The sequence below is a fragment of the Neovison vison genome, chromosome 10 (assembly GCF_020171115.1).
Source record: "Neovison vison isolate M4711 chromosome 10, ASM_NN_V1, whole genome shotgun sequence".
NCBI classification, from domain to species: Eukaryota; Metazoa; Chordata; class Mammalia; order Carnivora; family Mustelidae; genus Neogale; species Neogale vison.
The window spans coordinates 20,907,088-20,926,983 of NC_058100.1; the positions used below are offsets into that span (position 1 = coordinate 20,907,088).

Consider the following 19,896-nt stretch of genomic DNA (forward strand, 5'->3'; position numbering starts at 1 on the left):
ATTTAATATTCTAAATCTCAAAATGTCACTGTGCTAACTAGAATGTTGACTCAAGTAAATATGGCTTATGAAAGCAGTATGGACATGGTTAAAGTGGTAGTAAGCAAAACAGCTCCTAGCCAGTAGGTGGCAGATAGACAGACAGGCTACAGTGTTGTAGTCCCTTACGATTTTTTTCCCTCCCTGTCTTCCTAGGATATATGTTCCATGGAACCTAAAGGCTACCTGAAATAGTGCTGAACTTAACAATTCAGGATGTTAATTGTCTCCAAGCAGTCAGCCAGGCCAGGGAACATGGTAACTTGGGGCAGTTTTTCTGTGTCTGCGGGAAGATTTCTGAGAAGTTAGTTGGATGTATGATAATTACTCAGTCCTTCTTAGAAGGGAAATAAGAAAAACATTTGGGCAAGAATAATGTAAAGTATGAACTTCCACAACATTTCCAAAATTTGCTCTTTTTTAATATCAGAAGTGAAACTTGAAAAGACAGCTCCTCATTAATTTCTAATTTATCCATTTTATTATGAATGGACTTTTTAAAATGAAATTTAAATAGTGAATTATTGCAAATATTTATATAAGCCCATTTGTATTTTGTTTTTTTTATTAGAAATTATGTTTGTTTTAAAATGGCTGGATAATACATAAAAATATAATGCAGAAAATAGGAGTCCTGCCCTTCAAAAGAAATCACTGTATGTGTTGTGTATTACTCCTAAACATACACTGTGTTGTTTTTGTTTTAAGATTTTATTTATTTGATAGAGACACAGGGAGAAAGGGAGTACAAGCAGAGGGAGTGGGAGAGGGAGAAGCACGCTCCCCACTGATCAGGGAGCCCAATGCAGGGCTCGATCCCAGGATGCTGGGATCATGACCTGAGCCAAAGGCAGATGCTTAACAACTGAGCCACCCAGGCGCCCCCATACACTGTTTTATTCACCATTGTATAAATATGCTATAATTTATTTAGCTAGTCTCTTACTGATGACAGTAAAATAGTTTCTGGTTTCTTAACCTATTATAAAAATATCACAGTGAAAAAACTTGCATAATATAAATATTTATCTAATGGGTAAACCCACAAACAGTATTTAGAAGTGGCTGGTTTCCCCACATTAAACAATGACCGTTACTAGTGGGTTTTTTTTTTTTTAAATCTCTGCCAATAGGATAGGTGAAAAATTATCTTACTGAGTTTGTGGGCAAAAGTTCATCTTCTCATATACTGCTGATTATTTTTAATTTTTTTGTGGTGTATATTATATCTTTGTCCTTTTTTCCATTGAGTTGCTATTCTTAATATTGATTGTCACCATTCATTCATTCAGCAAATATTTATTGAGCACCAAATAGATGGGCACTGTTCTAAGAACCTAGGACACATAGGAATTTATAGCTTCATATTATATAGATCTCATGCACATTCTCCCTTTTTTTCTTTTTCAGTTTTTTTGTGTTTTTTTTTTTTTTAAAGATTTTATTTATTTATTTGACAGACAGAGATCACATGTAGGCAGAGAGGCAGGCAGAGAGAGAGAGAGAGAGAGAGAGAGAGGAGGAAGCAGGCTCTCCGCTGAGCAGAGAGCCCGATGCGGGGCTCGATCCCAGGACCCTGAGATCATGACCTGAGCTGAAGGCAGAGGCCTTAACCCACCGAGCCACCCAGGTGCCCCTGTCTTTCAGTTTTTTTGATGGGAGTATTTTTCTGGCATATTGAAGTTTGGAATTCTAATGTAATAAAACTTGCCTGTTTTTCTTCATAGATTTTTGTTGTATGTTAGGTTTAGAATGGCCTTTGCCAACCTAAGGTCATAAAAATATTTACCTGTAGTTTTTTCCCTAACATATTCATGCTTTTAATTTTTTTTATTTTTAACCAACTGAGCCACCCAGGCGCCCTTTTAATTTTTTTTTAATTTTTAAATCTTTAATTCAGTATAAGAAGAATATAGGGATCCAGCTTTGTCTACTGAGATACCACATGGTGGTGTGTACCTAAGTGCTAGTTCTAGTTGGAAAAACTAGTTTCTGAATTTGTGCAAATAGTTCTGGGTTTTGAATTCTTGGTCTATAAAATAAATTAGTAGATGTTCCCTAAACTTACTCCCACAGACAGTATTGCTTAATTCTAAATTTTTTTGAGAGAAAAACTCCTATTTAACATCTTTTAATAATATCAAGTATGTTCAGGCATAAGAGATTCCTAGGCTTCTCAACATGAAAAGAATTCAGAAAAAACTCTGAGCTTCCAGAAATGTAATAATTTTTTTAGAGATTTTACTTTTTTGACAGAGGGAGACATAGCAAGAGAGGGAACACAAGCAGGGTAAGTAGAAGAGAAAGAAGCAGGCTTCCCGCTGAGCAGGGAGCTCAGTGTGATGCAGGACCCTGGGATCATGACAGGACCCTGGGATCATGACGGGAGCCTAAGGCAGACACTTAACAACTGAGCCACCCAGGCACCCCCAAATAAGTAATATTATTTTAATACCTTAACTGAAACATGTATTTGAAACAGATAAAACACATCAAAATGTAATTTAATTAATCAGGTATTTATTTTATACTTACTGTGTAGCCAACATAGAACTTGAGTAGAATAAAAATAATAATAAGCCTGCCTTTAAGGAAGTTATATTTTATTTGGGAAAGACAAAATAGAAGACATGCTCACATATGAAATATTTAGTAATTTAAAACAGTATAAGATTTTGTACTAAAATCTGGATGTCTACAAGAGTTACAGTACTTTAGAAGTCCCTACATACTAGTATTGACTTTCCATCAAATTATCCAGAGTCCAAAGATAACACATAGGCTCAGTCTGCCTTAAAGATGGATTTTATTGGCCTGCACAATATTTTAGGGGGAAAAAAATGAATTCTTTGCTAAAGTCATTTTAAAAAAATCAGAAGACATCAAATAAAAATACCTATTCTGGCTTCTTTCGAAAGTACTTTTTTTGGCACCACTTCATTAAAACATTAGTAGGTCATACTCTAGTTTGTTCTAGCATCTTAACCATTCTCTATTATATGACCTGTTCCATTTATTTATTTTACCAGCATTTACCCTATAGACCTTTTTAAGTTTGATAACTCAAAAACTTATTCCCCACTTAACAGAATTGCCTACATTGGTCACATAGCCATTGATTGGCAAAGTGTAGGCTATAACCTCATCCTCAGTGCCGTCCTCAGTTCCCCAATCCCAAACTCTTACAGTTATTAAAAGGAATTACAAAAGAAATGAACACCTTATTTTCCTTTTTTTAATTTGACCTGCAATACTTTCTCATTTATTTAAAAAAATATTTAAATTACTTACCTAACTGTCCACTTCCACTTATCTCTGCTACTTGTAAATGCATATTTACTTAGTAGCAGAAAGGGACAAGTGAATAGGAGATTATTTGAGACAGATCTGTACTTTGTGAATCGTTCTGAGATTGTGGACCTGAGAGATAGGTATTATCTACCAAAGTTCCTAATGCTGGTGTCTCAAAAAGGAAAAAAAGCTCTATAACAAAATGACTTAGAATATAGGAGGTTTTTCTCCAGAGCCTCATATTAATACAATTGTGATGGAATAAGCAAAATCATTTGACTCCATCGGCTTAAGTGTGTTTGTTATATCACAGAAGGCAGCCTCCCAGTATAAAGAGCTTAGCTCCTCTGTATCTAGTTATTTCATTCTCGGTAAACATGTTCTGTTTTTCACCTAGAAATTCTCATGCCATTTCATTTCTTTATTTTCTTAAAGGACTTGCTATTGTGACCAAATACATTACAAAGGGCTGGAAAGAAGTCCATGAATTGTATAAAGAAAAAGCACTTTCTGTGGAGACTGAAAAACTATTAAAGTATCTGGAGGCTGTAGAAAAAGTTAAACGCACAAAAGATGAACTGGAAGTCATTCATCTAATAGAAGAGCATAGATTAGTTAGGGAACATCTTCTAACAAATCATTTAAAGTCTAAAGAGGTAAGTAAAGTATATTATAGCTTGTGATTAAACAAGTAATTTGTGGCATATATTAAAATTTATGATGTGATACATATAAAAGTAATTTATAATATGTAATTTATAAGATGGGTAACAGTATATTCACTTTTTTAACAAAAAATGTAAAATATATCTTGGGCGCCTGGGTGGCGCAGTCGGTTAAGCGACTGCCTTCAGCTAAGGTCATGATCCCATACTTGTGGGATCGAGCTCCGCATCGGGCTCCCTGCTCAGCAGAGAGCCTGCTTCTCCTTCTCTCTTTGCCTACTTATACTCTCTGTGTCAAATAAATAAAACCTTTTTTAAAAAAAAATGTAAAATATGTCTTGAAAATAGTATTTATGTAAAATAGTTAATACAGTGCCCAGGTGTAGTTGGCATTCTGGTAAGTGTTATATCTGCTTCATAAAGGCTGCTTAATTTGCCTGCTAATTAAAAATAAATAAAATTCTTCTGTATAGTTCCTTCTTAAAATAGACTTTACTTTCTTACTCTAGTAAAGAGAAGTTAATTTGATAAGCCTTTGACCAGTGTGCAGATCTTCTTATTTAGGAAATACTTGGAACCCCAAAAGAAAGGCTTAAAGAATATGTTAGTAATATTGATACCATGATTATACTGATTCATGTGCCCTTAATCTTTTATATTTCTGCCTGTGTCACTTCAATAGGTATGGAAGGCTTTGTTACAAGAAATGTCTCTTACTGCATTACTAAGAAATCTAGGAAAGATGACTGCTAATTCAGTGCTTGAACCAGGAAATTCAGAAGTAGCTTTAGTATGTGAAAAACTGTGTAATGAAAAACTGTTAAAAAAGGTAAGCACTTGGGACACCTGTGTGGCTCAGTTGGTTGAGCAGCTGCCTTCCGCTCAGGTCATGATCCCAGCTCCTTGCTCAGCAGGGAGCCTGCTTCTCCCTCTGCCTCTGCCTGCCATTCTGTCTGCCTGTGCTTGCTCTCTCGCCCTCTCTCTCTGATAAATAAATAAAATCTTAAAAAAAAAAAAAAAAGGTAAGCACTTGGGCACCGAGGTAACTTGATTGAGCTTCTGCCTTTGGCTCAGGTCCATGATCCAGGGGTCCTCAGATTCCCCTGCTCAGAGGGGAGCCTGCTTCTCCCTCCCTCTGCCCCTACCCCCTGCTGTTAAACACACACACACACACACACACACACACACACGCGCGCGCGCGCTCCCTCTCTCTCAAATAAATAAATAATATCTTTAAAAAGAAAAGAAAAAGGAAAACCTTACCTTTGTTAGCTACTACTAATTGAAAAACTCAACTTCTAAATTTTGGAAACATAGCCAGTGCAGTTTCAGGTGTTCTGAGATTTTTATCATACCAGATTTTATTTAACTCTGAAATCGAAGATAGTAAGTCCTCGTTTTTATTTTTTCCTTAGCTATGGTAACAAAACCTAAGACACATAATGACTATCTTTCATTTGTATTTTGCATTTACTTTCTCTCTCTTGTCTTGTTTTTAGGCTCGTATACATCCATTTCATGTTTTAATTGCATCAGAAACTTATAAAACAGGTCATGGTCTCAGAGGAAAACTAAAGTGGCGCCCTGATGAGGAAATTTTGAAAGCTCTAGATGCCGCTTTTTACAAAACATTTAAGGTAATGGTTTGATTTCTGTTTTATAACAAATGATCCAGTTGGGACTTGATATATTTTATAAAAACCCATTTTAAAGATGGTACTAATAGGTAAACCATTTTTATTAGATACTCATTTATTTTTCCAGTTTGTGTAAATGTGGATATATAATTAACATTGTAAGTTTATGAATACAGATTTTCTCCTTACCTTTGGACAATATCCAGTCATCTTATAAAATCATTGTTAAGTTTTAAAATACCAAATTTAAGATTTTTTTATTCCTGTAGAGCCCTTTGACTTGGTCCCCTGTCATTCTGTTAATGAACAGTGGATCTCTATCTTTGTGAGAAGTGAATTTTTTTTTTTTTAAGACTGAAAATCCTACATCAGAGCTATAAGTTAAAGTTTTTGATTTTAAAATTTTCTTCTTACTCCGCAAAATAGTAGTAACTAAATTCATCAAATGAAAGGGATTATACAAATGAGATTTATCTTCAATATACAAAAATCAGTCAATGTAATATATCACGTTAATAGAATGAAAGGACAGTTACACAATTTCAGTGCAGTAAAAGTATTTAATAAAATTCAGTACCATATTATGATTTTTAAAAAAAGTAAACTAGGAATAGAAGTGAACTTCTTCAGCATGATAAAGGCCATATATGAAAAACCCACAGCTATCATTATACTCAAAGGTGAAAGGCTGAAATCTTTTCCACTAAGATCTAGAACAAGACAAAAATAACAACATTTCCACTTCAATTCTACAGTGTCCTGGAAGTTCTAGCAGTTAGGCAAGAAAAATAAATAAAAGATACCAGATTGGAAAGGAAGAAAAATTATCTCTGTTCTCAGATGACATGATCTTATAAGGAGAAAAGCCTACAGAATCCACAGAGAGCTTAGAGCCAACAAACAAATTTAGCCAAGTTGCAGGATATAAAACTAATGGGCAAAAATCATTAGTATTTCTGTATACTAGCGATGAACAATCCAAAGGCCTTAGCCTTTGTTTAGCCTTAAGAAAACATTTCCATTTACACTAATATAAAAAACAACAACAACAAAATAAGACTTGGGAATATACTGAAGGTACAAGATTCGTAAGCTAAAAGCTATAAAAAACATTGCTGCAAGAAATATAAGAAGACTTAAATGGAAAACATTAAATGGGAAACCTAGGAAGACTTGTTAAGATGACAGTACTACCCAAAGCAGTCTACACATTAAGTGCAGTGCCTGTAGCATGTTTTGCAGAAAAAGAAAAACCTACTGTAAAATTTATGTGGACTTTCAAGAGACACCCTCCCCACCCACCCCCCGCCACTGCCCAATAACACAGCTAATCTTGAAAAAGAACAAGGTTGGCAGATTCACACTTCCAAACTTAGTACAAAGGTACAGTAATCACAACCATGTGGTAGTGGCATAAAAGCAAATATATAAACCAGTGGAAGAGAATGCAGCAGCTAGAAATGAACTCTCATATGTATGATCAATTGATTTTTGACAAGAGTGTCAAAACTGTCCAATGCAGGAAAAGTTAGTCTTCAAAAAATGGTGCTAGGGAAACTGGATAACCACATGCAAAAGAACAAAGTTGCCCCTTTAAATTACACCACGTACAAAAATTAAAGTGGCTCAGTGACCTATATTTAAGAGCTGAAACTATGAAACTCTTAGAAGAAAACAAAGAATAAAAGTTTCATGACATTAGATTTGGCAGATTTGGCACATAGGACACCAGAGCACAGGCAATAAAAGGAAAAGTAAATGAATTGGACTTCATCAAAATTTAATAAACCTTTTGTGCATCAAAGGACTCTCATCAAGAGAGGGAAAAGATAACCTATAGAGTAGGAGAAAATATTTGTAGATCATATGTTTGATAACTTTTTAATGTTTAGAATATAAAGAAGTGCTACAATTCCACAATAAAAATTTTTAAGAACCCAATTCAAGAATGGGTAAAGGACTTGAATAAGACATTTCTCCAAAGAAGATAGCCAGATGGCCAATTAGCAGGTGAAAAAATGTTCAACATCATTAGTCATCAGGGAAATGCAAATCATTGGTTCTTATCAAAAAGGCAGAAATAACAAGGCTTCGGGAGGATAGGAAACTGCAGCCCTGGTACCTTGCTGATAAGAGTGCAAACTGGTGTAGGCCTATGGAAAACAGTTTGGTTTTCCTCAGAAAGTTAAACATACCATTACCATGCCATCCAGCATTTCCGCCACCTATGTATATACCCAAAATAATTGAAAACAGAATCAAAGGTACTAGGTGAGTGTTCATAAGAACACTCTTCACAATAGCTAAAAGGTAGAAACAACCCAAGTGTTCATCAGGAGATGAATGGATAAACAAAATACAGTATATACGTACAGGGGAATATTCGGTCTTTACAGCCTGTTACAAAGAAATGCATTTTGAAACATGCTACAACGTGAACCTTGAAAATATTATGCTAAGTGAAATAAGCCAGACGCTATAGGACAGGTATTATATGATCCCATTTATATGAGGTATCTGGAATGGGCAAATTCATAAAAAAGAAGTAAAACACATTATAAGGGGCTAAAGATGGATAGGAATAGAGAGTTACTAACGGGTACAAAGTTTCTGTTTGGGTTGATGAAAAGGTTCTGGAAATAGATAGTGGTGGTTACATACCATTGTAAATGTACTTCATGCCTGGAATTGTACCCTTAAAAATGATTTAAAAGCAATTTTATGTTATTTATGTTTTACCACAAAAAACTTTGCTAAAAATTCTCAGTTTACTTTCTGAGGAATGATTTCTTAAAAAAAAAAAAAAAAAACAGGAATATAGTAACTTCTTTAAATAAAATTACTAAGTAAAAGCTTAAGCATTTTCAAGTACTTGTCAATTAGTTGGTAAATCAAAAACCAGGTCTCTCAAGTGAAAGATGAGTAAATACGACTTTTAGAAATCTAATTGTAATTTCTGTGACTGCTTTTAATGATCATTTTGATTTTTTTTTTTTAAGACAGTGGAGCCAACTGGAAAGCGTTTCTTACTGGCTATTGACGTCAGTGCTTCTATGAACCAGAGAGTTTTGGGTAGTGTCCTCAATGCTAGCACAGTTGCTGCGACGATGTGCATGGTAAGAACACCTAAGACGATTTAGAATTTTTGCCACCCTAAGAAACATTTAATGTGGGGCAAAACTATAAAGTTAGATATGATCAAGGATTATGTTTTCACCTTTTTTTGTCATTTTACTATATAAGGAGAGTTTTAAGCCTGGGTAGCTCTGTTAAGTATTCAATTCTTGATTTTGGCTCAGGTAACTATCTCAGGGTTGAGAGATTGAGCCTGCCTTGGGGTCCACACTGGGCATAGAGCCTGCTTAAGATTGTCTCTTTCCCTCTCCTTCCCCACTCATGTGCATGCTCTTTCTCTCTCTGACAAAAAAGAAAGAGAGAAAGAAAGAAAGAGGGGCACCTGGGTGGCTCAGTGGGTTAAAGCCTCTGCCTTCGGCTCGGGTCGTGGTCTCAGGGTCTTGGGATCAAGCCCCAAGTTGGGCTCTCTGCTCAGCAGGGAGCCTGCTTCCTCCTCTCTCTCTGCCTGCTTCCTCCTCTCTCTCTGCCTGCTTCTCTGCCTACTTGTGATCTCCCTCTGTCAAATAAATTAACAAAATCTTTTAAAAAAAAAAAGAGAAAAAGCAAAGTTTTAAATATATTGTAAGTATATTTATAGAAGCATGTCTAAAGAATAACAAATTTTTAATTTTACTGAATATTAAATATTAACGTATTAGTGAAAAAGTAGATAATGCTTTGAGAACTTATTAATAAATACAGAAGTTAAAAGATCAGGAACTAATAATAATAGTCAGACTTTGGTTCTGGTCTGTCACTTCTCTTCTGTGACTTTATTCTATATTTATTAAAATGAGAAGCACATATGCACATATTACGAGAGCCATTTGCTTTGTAATAGTTTGTGAAAGTACTTTGAAAGCTATACTGTTACTATGTAGTTCCAAAACAAAAATAAGTTTAGAAATAAAATAAATATCTTTTAAAGATTTTATTTATTTGAGGGGCGCCTGGGTGACTCACTGGGTTAGGCCTCTGCCTTCGGCTCAGATCATGGTCTCAGGGTCCTGGGATTGAGCCCCACATCAGGCTCTCTGCTCCGAGGAGAGCCTGTTTCCTCCTCTCTCCCTGCCTGCCTCTCTGCCTACTTGTGTTCTCTGTCAAATAAATAAATAAAATCTTTTTAAAAAAAAAATATTTTATTTATTTGAAAGAGAGAAAGAGCATATGAGTAGGAGGGAGAGGGAGAGGGAGAAGCAGACTTCCCACTGAGCAGGGAGCCCAATCAGGGCTCCAACCCAGGATCCCCGGATCATGGCATGAGCCAAAGGCAGATGCTTAACTAATTGAGCCACCCAGGAACTCCCAAATTAAATATCTTCTAAAGATGAAGTTTTATGAACTTCAAGATACTGTATTTATTTCACTCATATGCTGAAAATTACCACTTGAATTTTTCAGGTTGTCACACGAACAGAAAAAGAGTGTTATGTAGTTGCTTTTTCAGATGAAATGGTACCATGTCCAGTGACTACAGATATGACATTACAACAGGTTTTAATGACCATGAATCAGGTAAGGAACTGTTTTATTAAGTTTACTTAACGTGTTAGTAATCTTATATTGCTGTTATGTCTGATATTAATGTTTATGAGAATAAATAGTTTTATCTCAATTTTCCCATGAGCACAAAATAATAAATATATACACGTGCTTTGAGAAGGTCTATGTTTTAGCCATAAGCAAAATGATAATGTAAAAAAAAATTTTAAGTATTATTTCAAACATCTGAGTATGGAAACTAGGACACTTATTACCAATCATGTTTTTGTTCTGAGTTAGATCCCAGCAGGTGGAACTGATTGCTCTCTTCCAATGATCTGGGCTCAAAAGACAAACACAGCTGCTGATGTCTTCATTGTCTTCACTGATAATGAGACTTTTGCTGGAAGTGTCCATCCTGCTGTTGCTCTCAGAGAGTATCGAAAGGTAAAATTCTAATATTGTTTCTCACCCCAAATAAGACTCCGTACTAAAATATACACTGTATTTTTCCACAAAATACTGAAGATCATTCTGTACCTTTGTATAGGGATACAAAGCCAGTTCAACGGTACTTGAAATAAAAAATACTGGCTATCCATATATAATTTATTTCAGCTAGTCCCAAATTCTATACATTACTAAAATATCCTCCGCAAACTGTTTTTGGCAACAATAAAAATATTTACCTTAACTATACATTCTTAATAATTCATTGTGCTCCTTGAAAAATTAAAGTATCATTTATGAATTTTGTTAAAGGACTACATAAAATTAAAGCAAACGTATAATCTGTGTTTTAAGTTTCATGGCTACTTCTGTGTTCTAATCAGTGCTCTCCAATTGAGCTCTCAAATTGTGGAAATGTTCTTTAGCTACAGTATCGTGGTAACCACTAGTCACATATGGCTGTCAAGCACTTGAATTGTGTCTAGTGTGATGAGAAGAACTAGAACTTGATGAGGAGGGCTGTTTCTCAAATTGGGGTTTTCCTATCTGCAGCCTTAGCCTGGGACCTTGCTAGAAATGCAAATTCCTAGACCCCATGGGAGACCTGCTGACTCAGAAACTGGAGAGAGGGATTGTGTTTTAACAAACCCTCCTGGGGATTCTAATGTATGTTTAAGTTTGAGAGAAAGAGAGAGAATAGATTTGTAGTCAAGGCAGGCTGGGTTCTGAGTCCTGGGTCTTTCCCTTTTACTGACTGCAGACCTAAGCAAGTTATTTAACTGATGTATGTCATAGTATTTAATAGCACTTCTTACCTTTTTGAGTTATTATAACAGTTACATTAGATAAGTTAAAGAGTTCATTATGGTATCTGACATATTGTATACTCAATGATTATTGGTTTTTCTCCAAAACTCAGTTATTTTAACCCTAAGTCATAGCTGTAAAGCAAGTTCTGACATGTGACATGCATATATCATATATAACAAAACCATAGACCAAAAGTTGAGAATTGCAGGGAAATATTTCTTTATATATACCCACACACACACTGCCCCAGTATTTGATATATTGGTAAAAATATCTGATGTCCCCAAATGTCCTGACAGGTTTCATAAGTTGAAAGCCTCTTGGCTGCCTAAGAATGTACTCTATGGCCCATAAACAGAAAAGCGGGAATTTCAGGCAGGCTGTTAACACAATTTTGTTTTCTGTTCTAAAGATCAGAGACTGACCTTGATAGATTAACGATTTTATGGAGAGAAGAGAAAAATTGACTTCAGAATGAAAAATTGTGGTAGCCTTATAAGTGTTTTTGGAGGTTATTTGTTTTTGCTTACATAAATTTTTTAAATATGTATTTTGATCTTTTCCTACAGAAAATGGACATTCCAGCTAAATTGATTGTTTGTGGAATGACATCAAATGGTTTTACCATTGCAGACCCAGATGATAGAGGCATGTTGGATATGTGTGGCTTTGATACTGGAGCCTTAGACGTAATTCGGAATTTCACATTAGATGTGATTTAACCATAAGCACCAGCATGATATCAGAGGTCCATTGCCATCAGTGATCTCACTAAAAATATGTAGCTACTTCCCAGCTAATCTTAATCCAATGAAAGATGATGATAGTATAGTATGTGCATAACGGAAAATTTACCTTGCCAAAAAAGAAAAGAAAAGAAAAAAAGATGAGCCCAAAGTTCTTTCTGTCTACTAAACTAGCTCTTGGGAAATAGCTTCAGAATACACTATAGTTCCCTCTTTCTAACAGAGAACTCCTTGTTAATAGACACTGTAAAATAACCAGTTTTGCTATGGTGAATAATCTCATTTGTACTTAAGAGAAGTGAGAGCCAAAAGTAAGTAGTTCTATATCATGTCACTTGTTTGAAAAGTGCTTAAAGTTTTCTTAACTGCATTGGGAAAGGACAGCTGTGACAATGTCCAAATACTCTGAAATGCACTGGACCCATGTAACTGTGATGGAATATCTAATTCATCTGTAAATTTTTATACCAAGGGGTTTTTAAAAAATTGATTAAATTATGAACACATTTTTACAAATTCCTTGGAGTTTTCTAAGATCACATAAATAGCAGCTTTCTTACTCAATGAAAAAGATACTTTAAATCTGATATTTTATTTACACTTGTAGGATTGTTACATTAACCAGAAAAAGAGTGGAAAACCCCTGAGAAAAGACACTAAACTTTGTGTCAGCTGAGGAAGTCTGTTTGGTTTGCTTTTTGTTTGTTTTGGTGCATTTTATTGCGGTGAGTGGGGGCATGACTTGACAGTTTGTGCTGAAATACAACAACATAGCCATGTGTAGCCACACTTTTTCTCTTTTTTTTCATAGTCTTAACAAACGTAAACAACAAACTGTTTTAAGCATTTAACTCCCCCACTCATAAATATGAAAAGTATGATAATTAAAATCTCAGCTGTAACCAGATTAGCTTTTTCCTTATTTTAAATATTCTAATTACCTTTAACTATTTTTTTAATCAGTTGTAAGTGGGTTTTAGATATTTACTAATTGTAAACATGTCAGTGACATATCTCTGTCCATTATTCATTTGTGGCAAGACATTCTTTTTTGATATTTTAAAAAATAATAAAGCAAGCTAGGTCTTTCATATTTGAAAGGCAGCTTTTGAGTAACATTACCACTAACCAGTCTGTAAGAAAATTTTTTTTCTATTTTACTTGTTGTGTATATTAAACTTCCTTTTCATTACACTAAAGTGCATTATTTTCTTGAGCAAATGTCCTTCTTTCTGGGGAGGTTTAACATATTGAAATCCCAATATTTTTGCTCATAATTATATTATGGTTATTTAAGATAACATAAAATTTCAATTTTTTTGTATTCTTTTCCTAATAACTAACGATTTACTGAAGGATTTATAAAGCCCTTCTCATTATCATATGAAAAGTGAAACTAGTAAATGTAAATTAAAACCTTCTGTGTGGTTAGGAGTCAGAGGTTTTGTTTTGAGGGCAAAAGAGGACTTGAGTAACGTTCGAATTTGTGAAGATATTTTCTGTTTCATAAGAAATTTGGGTCTGGAAGTGACAAGAAAATGCCCCTTTCAGACTCATTAACAATGCTGGCTCCCTATGAGCCATTCCTTCAAGGCAACTAGTAGCAATTTGTAAATGTTATGATATTTACCTGAGATTTTTTTTGTCAACAAGGTAGTGTGTGGGTACCACCACCCTTTTGCATTGCTTCTGACATCATTCTGTTTTTTGGCCCTCTGTCAAGCATTGGATATAAGGTATTAGCTACTTTTGATAACATTAAAATATGTTCAGATTGAATTTCAAGTTTAAAGAGCCTAGTAAAATCGTGTAATAGTTTTTGAAGTTTCTAAATAAACCCAAGATCTTAAAAATTATAACACGATCTTTTTATTCCTAATAGAAATGTTAATTGGAATATAGCATAAAAGTATATTTCCTTCAGTTATATACTTCTCCTATAGTGCTTTTAGATGGTCACAAGCCAACCAGTCCATCAGAGAAGATTAGATGTGATCGTTTTGAAGATTTACGTACATCTAATTAAATGGATTAGGGTAAGATTTTAAGGAAGAAAAAATCTGAAATTTAAAAGGTGATTTTTAATGTAGGTTAGGGACCCAGGGCCTAAAAGAGTATGGCTTTGGAGTACTGGATCTACCAATCTTGGGCTCTTCATTCCCATTCCAGAATTCATCTCCCCACAGAATGGGAAGACATGGACTCACAAGAGTAGGTGGTGAAATAAAATTATTCAAAACCTTTATCTTTTTAGGTATTAGGAAATAATGTATCTACATGATTGCTTTAGGAGTAGCAAACAGATTTGTGAACATGTATGCTTTTCTGGTTCATAGTAATCCTCAATTACAATTAATATCTTAACAACCTATGTTGCTATATATAATATAGCCCTATAGAAAAAATTTTAAAACTTTACCTCATTATGTTAAAGTGATAAAGAAGTTTTTATTTTCTGAATTTTAGGATTATTACTACATTAATATTTAGGGAGATACTGCTTTAAAAACAATTCTAAGAAAAATAAACTTTATTTCCTAGAAAATATGTAAATATTTTCAGGATATAGTTAAAATTAGTGAAACAAAGCTAATCTTACACTCTTCCTTATTTGTTGAAACTTCTTGAAAATGCAATTTATTAACAGTTAACATATTACTTAGTTTAGTCACTGTTTTATGGAAACATTAGTGAGGAAGATACTAGTGAATGGAATTTAGTATTACCCCTCTAGAACCTCTTGCTTATCTTACTTTGGGGGATTGTAGACAACCAGTTTAACCTTCAATTTTGTTATCTTTGAAATGTAACCTATCATGATGCTGGGCTCTTAGAAGAATCAGTGATTTAATATCTGTATAAAAGTTTAAATTAGGAGGAGGGCTTACAATACAAATTAGAATTTTTTAAATTAGAAACATTGTTAATAGACGATACATGTTTCAAATGATAAAATGTTTTCAAATAGCCAGTAGGCTCAGTAATTAATTAAAACATTCCTATTCTGAGTGGGAAAGTATGGAAGAAAAATGTTTACAGTGAAGGGGAGTATTTTTGACTAAAGTCACTATTGTGTGATCAAGAGAAAGTAACACATTCCAAGTTTTAACATCCATTTGGATATACCTAGAAAATCTTATACTTATCTAAATGAAGAAACACTATTAATAAGCATTTGATTAACCTTTTAAAATAACAGGTAAATCTACAAATGATTATCATCGTATCAGGATTTGCCCTCATTTTTGGAGATTTTGCAAAAAACATATAAAATTATTTTGGAAATTTAAGGCAAAATTCCTGAATAAATTGGAGCATCTGACAATTAAGTGAAAAAAATTTTAAAAGCACATCTAAACAATAATTTAAAAGAAATCATTGTGATCACTTATTGGACTTACCATAATTTAACCTAAAGATTATATACCCACGGATAAAAAGTTCTTAAAAAGTGGTGCCCTTAGAGTAAGTTATCAAAAAGGAAAAATTCTAGACTTACATTTCATATGTTTGGGGTGATTTGTTAAGGCAGTATCCCCTCTAGAGAAATGTTCTATAGCCTCAATATAAACATGCACAAGGAAGAATTAGGGAAAAAGCTATGTATTTAGTTATATATACTGTACAGATTTTATTAAGTATTTCCCTATTATTTGCTTCCTAATCTTCCTTGTTGGAAGATTATACCTCGTTTTTTTGTTTGTTCATTTTCTTAAAATTACTTTATTCTGACATTTTTGTCTTCTGTTTCTAACCTTACCTCAGTAATAAAATGAATGACAGGAAAATCACCCATATTCAAAGTTGGGATGAATCTCTTTACAGATTTCAGATCATATTTTTCAAATCAATAATAGGCAGATCTCTTGAAACAATAATTGGATTAATTTATTTTCTCCCCAATCAAATTATACACCTTTTGCATTAGATGGTTGCAAAAATTTTGTGGCCTTTAAGTAAGTTTATTCAGTCTTTGTTTGCAATTCTAGATCTACTTTGCTCTTAGAAAAATCATTAACTGAATACTCAGAGTAGCATATCTCATGTTCATATTTCCATATAAAAACCACTTTCAAATCTTTCCATCTACTAAGTACTTAACTGAGCTTATATATACATCATTTGTGGTGTACAAGAGCCTGTCAATAACTTGTATTCACATTTAATATTTTTTAATTGGTAAGTTTTTTGCTTTTGAAAAATTAAAAAGTTAATTTAAAAATTCTATGGCAATATTTTTTCATGTAGAAATCTAATATAGATAGTTAAGGATATGTTTGAATAAAGTTATAATAAATAACACATTTTCCTAAACCGTGATAGTTTCAAATTATATTGGAAATGGGTAGAAATACAAACTAGAGAAGTTGCATTGCAAAATTCTATTACTGAAACTAAGGTGATTATTTTCAATGATTATAAATTACATAAATACAATGAAAATACACAAAAGCTGTTTCTGAGCCTACAGAGATTTTTCCCTTTGCTTTTTAATTTAGCACCACCATGTGTCATATTAATTTTATGAACACAAGTGATACTAAATTTTAAAATATTTTTAAGACTTCTGTACTTTTAGAAGTTATCAGAAAACTGAACAAAAGAACTAGTAAGTTAGCTGTATTTCTGCTGGTTTCACTTAATGAACACTTGGATTGTTAAGAGTAGTAAATAAGGTAAAGCCTTGCTATTTTATGTATCATTACCACATATAATTGATAGAATATTGGAACTTTTGTTTAAATACTAGTTTTTATTTGCAGTGTAAACTTTAGAATCCATATACACCCAAATGAAGTTTAAATTATTAAACAACTAATGAATTGTAATCAAATGTGTTTGTTGCACTGTTATTTTAAACATGGACTATATATAATGAGATATGAGTAGATGACATTTTTGTAATGCATATGAGTTATATTTTCTTCCTTTATTGCCACCTTCTGATAATGAAATTCTCCAGAGGGATGAAATCATCTTTTTTAAAAAGTTCTTTAGGGGAGAGGTATTACAGTACTAAACTGTCCATTTGTTTTATATAAAGGCTTTGATATCTGTAATTTACCACTTACTGAATACTTAAATTACACAGAATAATGCCTGCATAGAATAAAATTTAAGTATGCAAGAGCCTTAAAGTGAAAAAAATGAATCTTCTGACTGCCTTAAAATATGACTAGCTCTCCACAGGCATACTAGTTACTTTCCATAGGGTCTTGTTCATTAAGTAATGCCTTAATAGTGTTAGTGTTTCTGAAGTACAGAACTCAAAGGGTCTTACAGAGCTTTCGTTTTTACATAATGGAAATTAAACTGTTAAGTTTTAAAACCTGATAGTACATTAGTAGTTTTAAGTACCTATTAATAGGATAATCTGTACATACACGACTGTTACCATCAGTACTATTTTGTGGTTGTTTAAGGTTTTTTTTATTGTTTGGTATAACAAATTATCCAAGAAGCTGGACTTTGTGTAACAATCTCCAAGGACCAAGCTGCATATTTAAACACTATGAATGAAAAACAGAGTTGTACAGTTTCAAAAACGGTTACTTTTTTGAGGGAATTTTTCAAAACAAAAAGCAAATACTTTGTTTCAAGCCTATAGGCAAATTCACTGAAAGATGTGAATATAGTTGTAAAACATTGCAATTGTTGCAATAAAAAGTATCCAGGCCAGTCATTTGTTTAATTACATTCACATTTTTATATTCACTTTGCCTTTCAAAGCAGGAGTATTTTATAAAATTGAAAGAAAACTTAAAATTGTCAAGCTGGTGCTTAAGGATACAAAGTTTCACTTATACAAGTTTCATTTCAAAGGAAGGGACCCTAAAAAGAGGGGTGTGGGGGGTTTCTTAGGTGTGTTGATAAACTTATTGATGCGTTGTTGAGTCTTCCATATTTTCTGTAAATAATATACCTATACCTTACAATGTAATTTTGCTGTTTTCTGATAGAAAATTGATGAAATACTAATGTATTAAATTTATTTCATGATAAAAGTTTTCACCAATACTGTGAAATCTTTCCTTTTCTCGTCTTGAAAAATACCATACTGAGTACATCATTGTAGACATGGAGTGAGTGCAGATGCACATTACGGGAACTGCTTCTGGTCAGTTGTATTATGTAGAAACCAATAGATACACCAAATAAACTCTATGCACATCAAATAATGGTTTTCACTTTTTTTTTCCCCCCAAAGATTTTATTTGAGAGAGAGGGAAAGAAGCAAGATCCCCCCGCACTGAGCAGGGAGCCCAATGCGGGGCTTGCTCCCAGGACTCCAGGATTATGAACTGAGCCTCCCAGGCACCCCGGTTTTCATTTCTTTAAAGAAATAAGAATTTTAAGGTTATAATATGCCTTATAAAATCTAAGGCTATCAGTAATCTGTTATAATATTTCAATAAGATGAAATTAATTTGATAATTAACATTAGCCTTATAATGCCTCTAACTATATCTTTAAAATATATGTGGTTGAGGACTCTTCGCAGTGAATTTCTGGATTTAACCAAAATGTGCATTCTTAAAGAGTTTCAACAGGTTTCTTTGGTGAAGAAATTACTCAGTTACCCTTGGGAAAAGTGACGTTAACACCAAAAATCAACTATGTAAACAAAAAAAGTTTTAGTGCCAATGCAGACATTTCTTTTCTCTCTGAATTCCCATAACTTCTGAAAACTAAGATCTGAGCATATAGGTTATACATAAGAGTAGAAGCAAGTTACATCAGAATATACCTACCAAAACTTTGAACATTTGGTTGATCTTATAGTTCTCTATTTTAAAGATGGCAGCAGTTATATGGAGGAAGTAAGATCACAAATTACGCATTTCTTCACGGATAAAGAAAACTAGGCTTAAAAAATACTTAATAGGGGGTGGCAGGTCGGTCAGTTCATTAAGTAACCCACTCTTTTTTTTTTTTAAAGATTTTATTTATTTATTTGACAGAGAGAAATCACAAGTAGATGGAGAGGCAGGCAGAGAGAGAGAAGCAGGCTTCCCGCTGAGCAGAGAGAGCCCGATGCGGGCCTCGATCCCAGGACCCTGAGATCATGACCTGAGCCGAAGGCAGCGGCTTAACCCACTGAGCCACCCAGGCGCCCAAGTAACCCACTCTTGATTTCAGCTCAGGTCATGATCTCAGAGTCCCCTAGGATCAAACCCCATGTTAAGCTCCCTGCTCCATAGAGTCTGCTTCAGGAGTCTCTCCCCTGCCCCCCACCTCCACTTCTCCCTGTCTTAATTTTTTTTTTAAGTTTAAAAAAATATTAAACAATAAACCTTATCAAGAAGCCATGACTTCAAAACTATTTTCAAATGGTATTTTTTAATAATATTAGTAAACAATCCAGATGCACTTAGACAAAAGACCAATTTTTTTCTCAACAGTTTTTTTTAGCTTCCCTATTAGATATTTGGGCAATTCAAGGATAAATTGATTAATGATAAAATGAGAAGCGGTCAATTTTTTCATATTAGCTGTCTACAGTAAACAGTTTATTTTCTAAATCTTAACATTAAAGTTAAAAAGACTGAAAAAAAAAGATAACATCACCTTTTCTTAAACTGATCACCATTCTCTTCTAGCCTTTGGTTCTGGAAAAATAGCTGCTGAGACAACTTATACCTAGTTTTGCCTTAGATTTGT

The 19,896-nt window shown here is 33.7% G+C and overlaps 1 protein-coding gene across 1 annotated transcript in view; it reads left to right on the top strand.

The window, feature by feature from the left end:
• RO60 (Ro60, Y RNA binding protein) overlaps positions 1-18,410 on the top strand; it is a 29,122-nt gene extending 10,712 nt beyond the window's left edge. The window contains exons 3-9 of the mRNA XM_044266853.1: positions 3,766-3,986; positions 4,678-4,824; positions 5,495-5,632; positions 8,632-8,748; positions 10,148-10,261; positions 10,529-10,675; positions 12,058-18,410. Coding sequence (XP_044122788.1) covers positions 3,766-3,986; positions 4,678-4,824; positions 5,495-5,632; positions 8,632-8,748; positions 10,148-10,261; positions 10,529-10,675; positions 12,058-12,210 — 1,037 coding nt within the window. The 3' untranslated portion in view covers positions 12,211-18,410. The remainder of the gene's footprint in view (positions 1-3,765; positions 3,987-4,677; positions 4,825-5,494; positions 5,633-8,631; positions 8,749-10,147; positions 10,262-10,528; positions 10,676-12,057) is intronic.
• Positions 18,411-19,896: the final 1,486 nt, after the last annotated feature.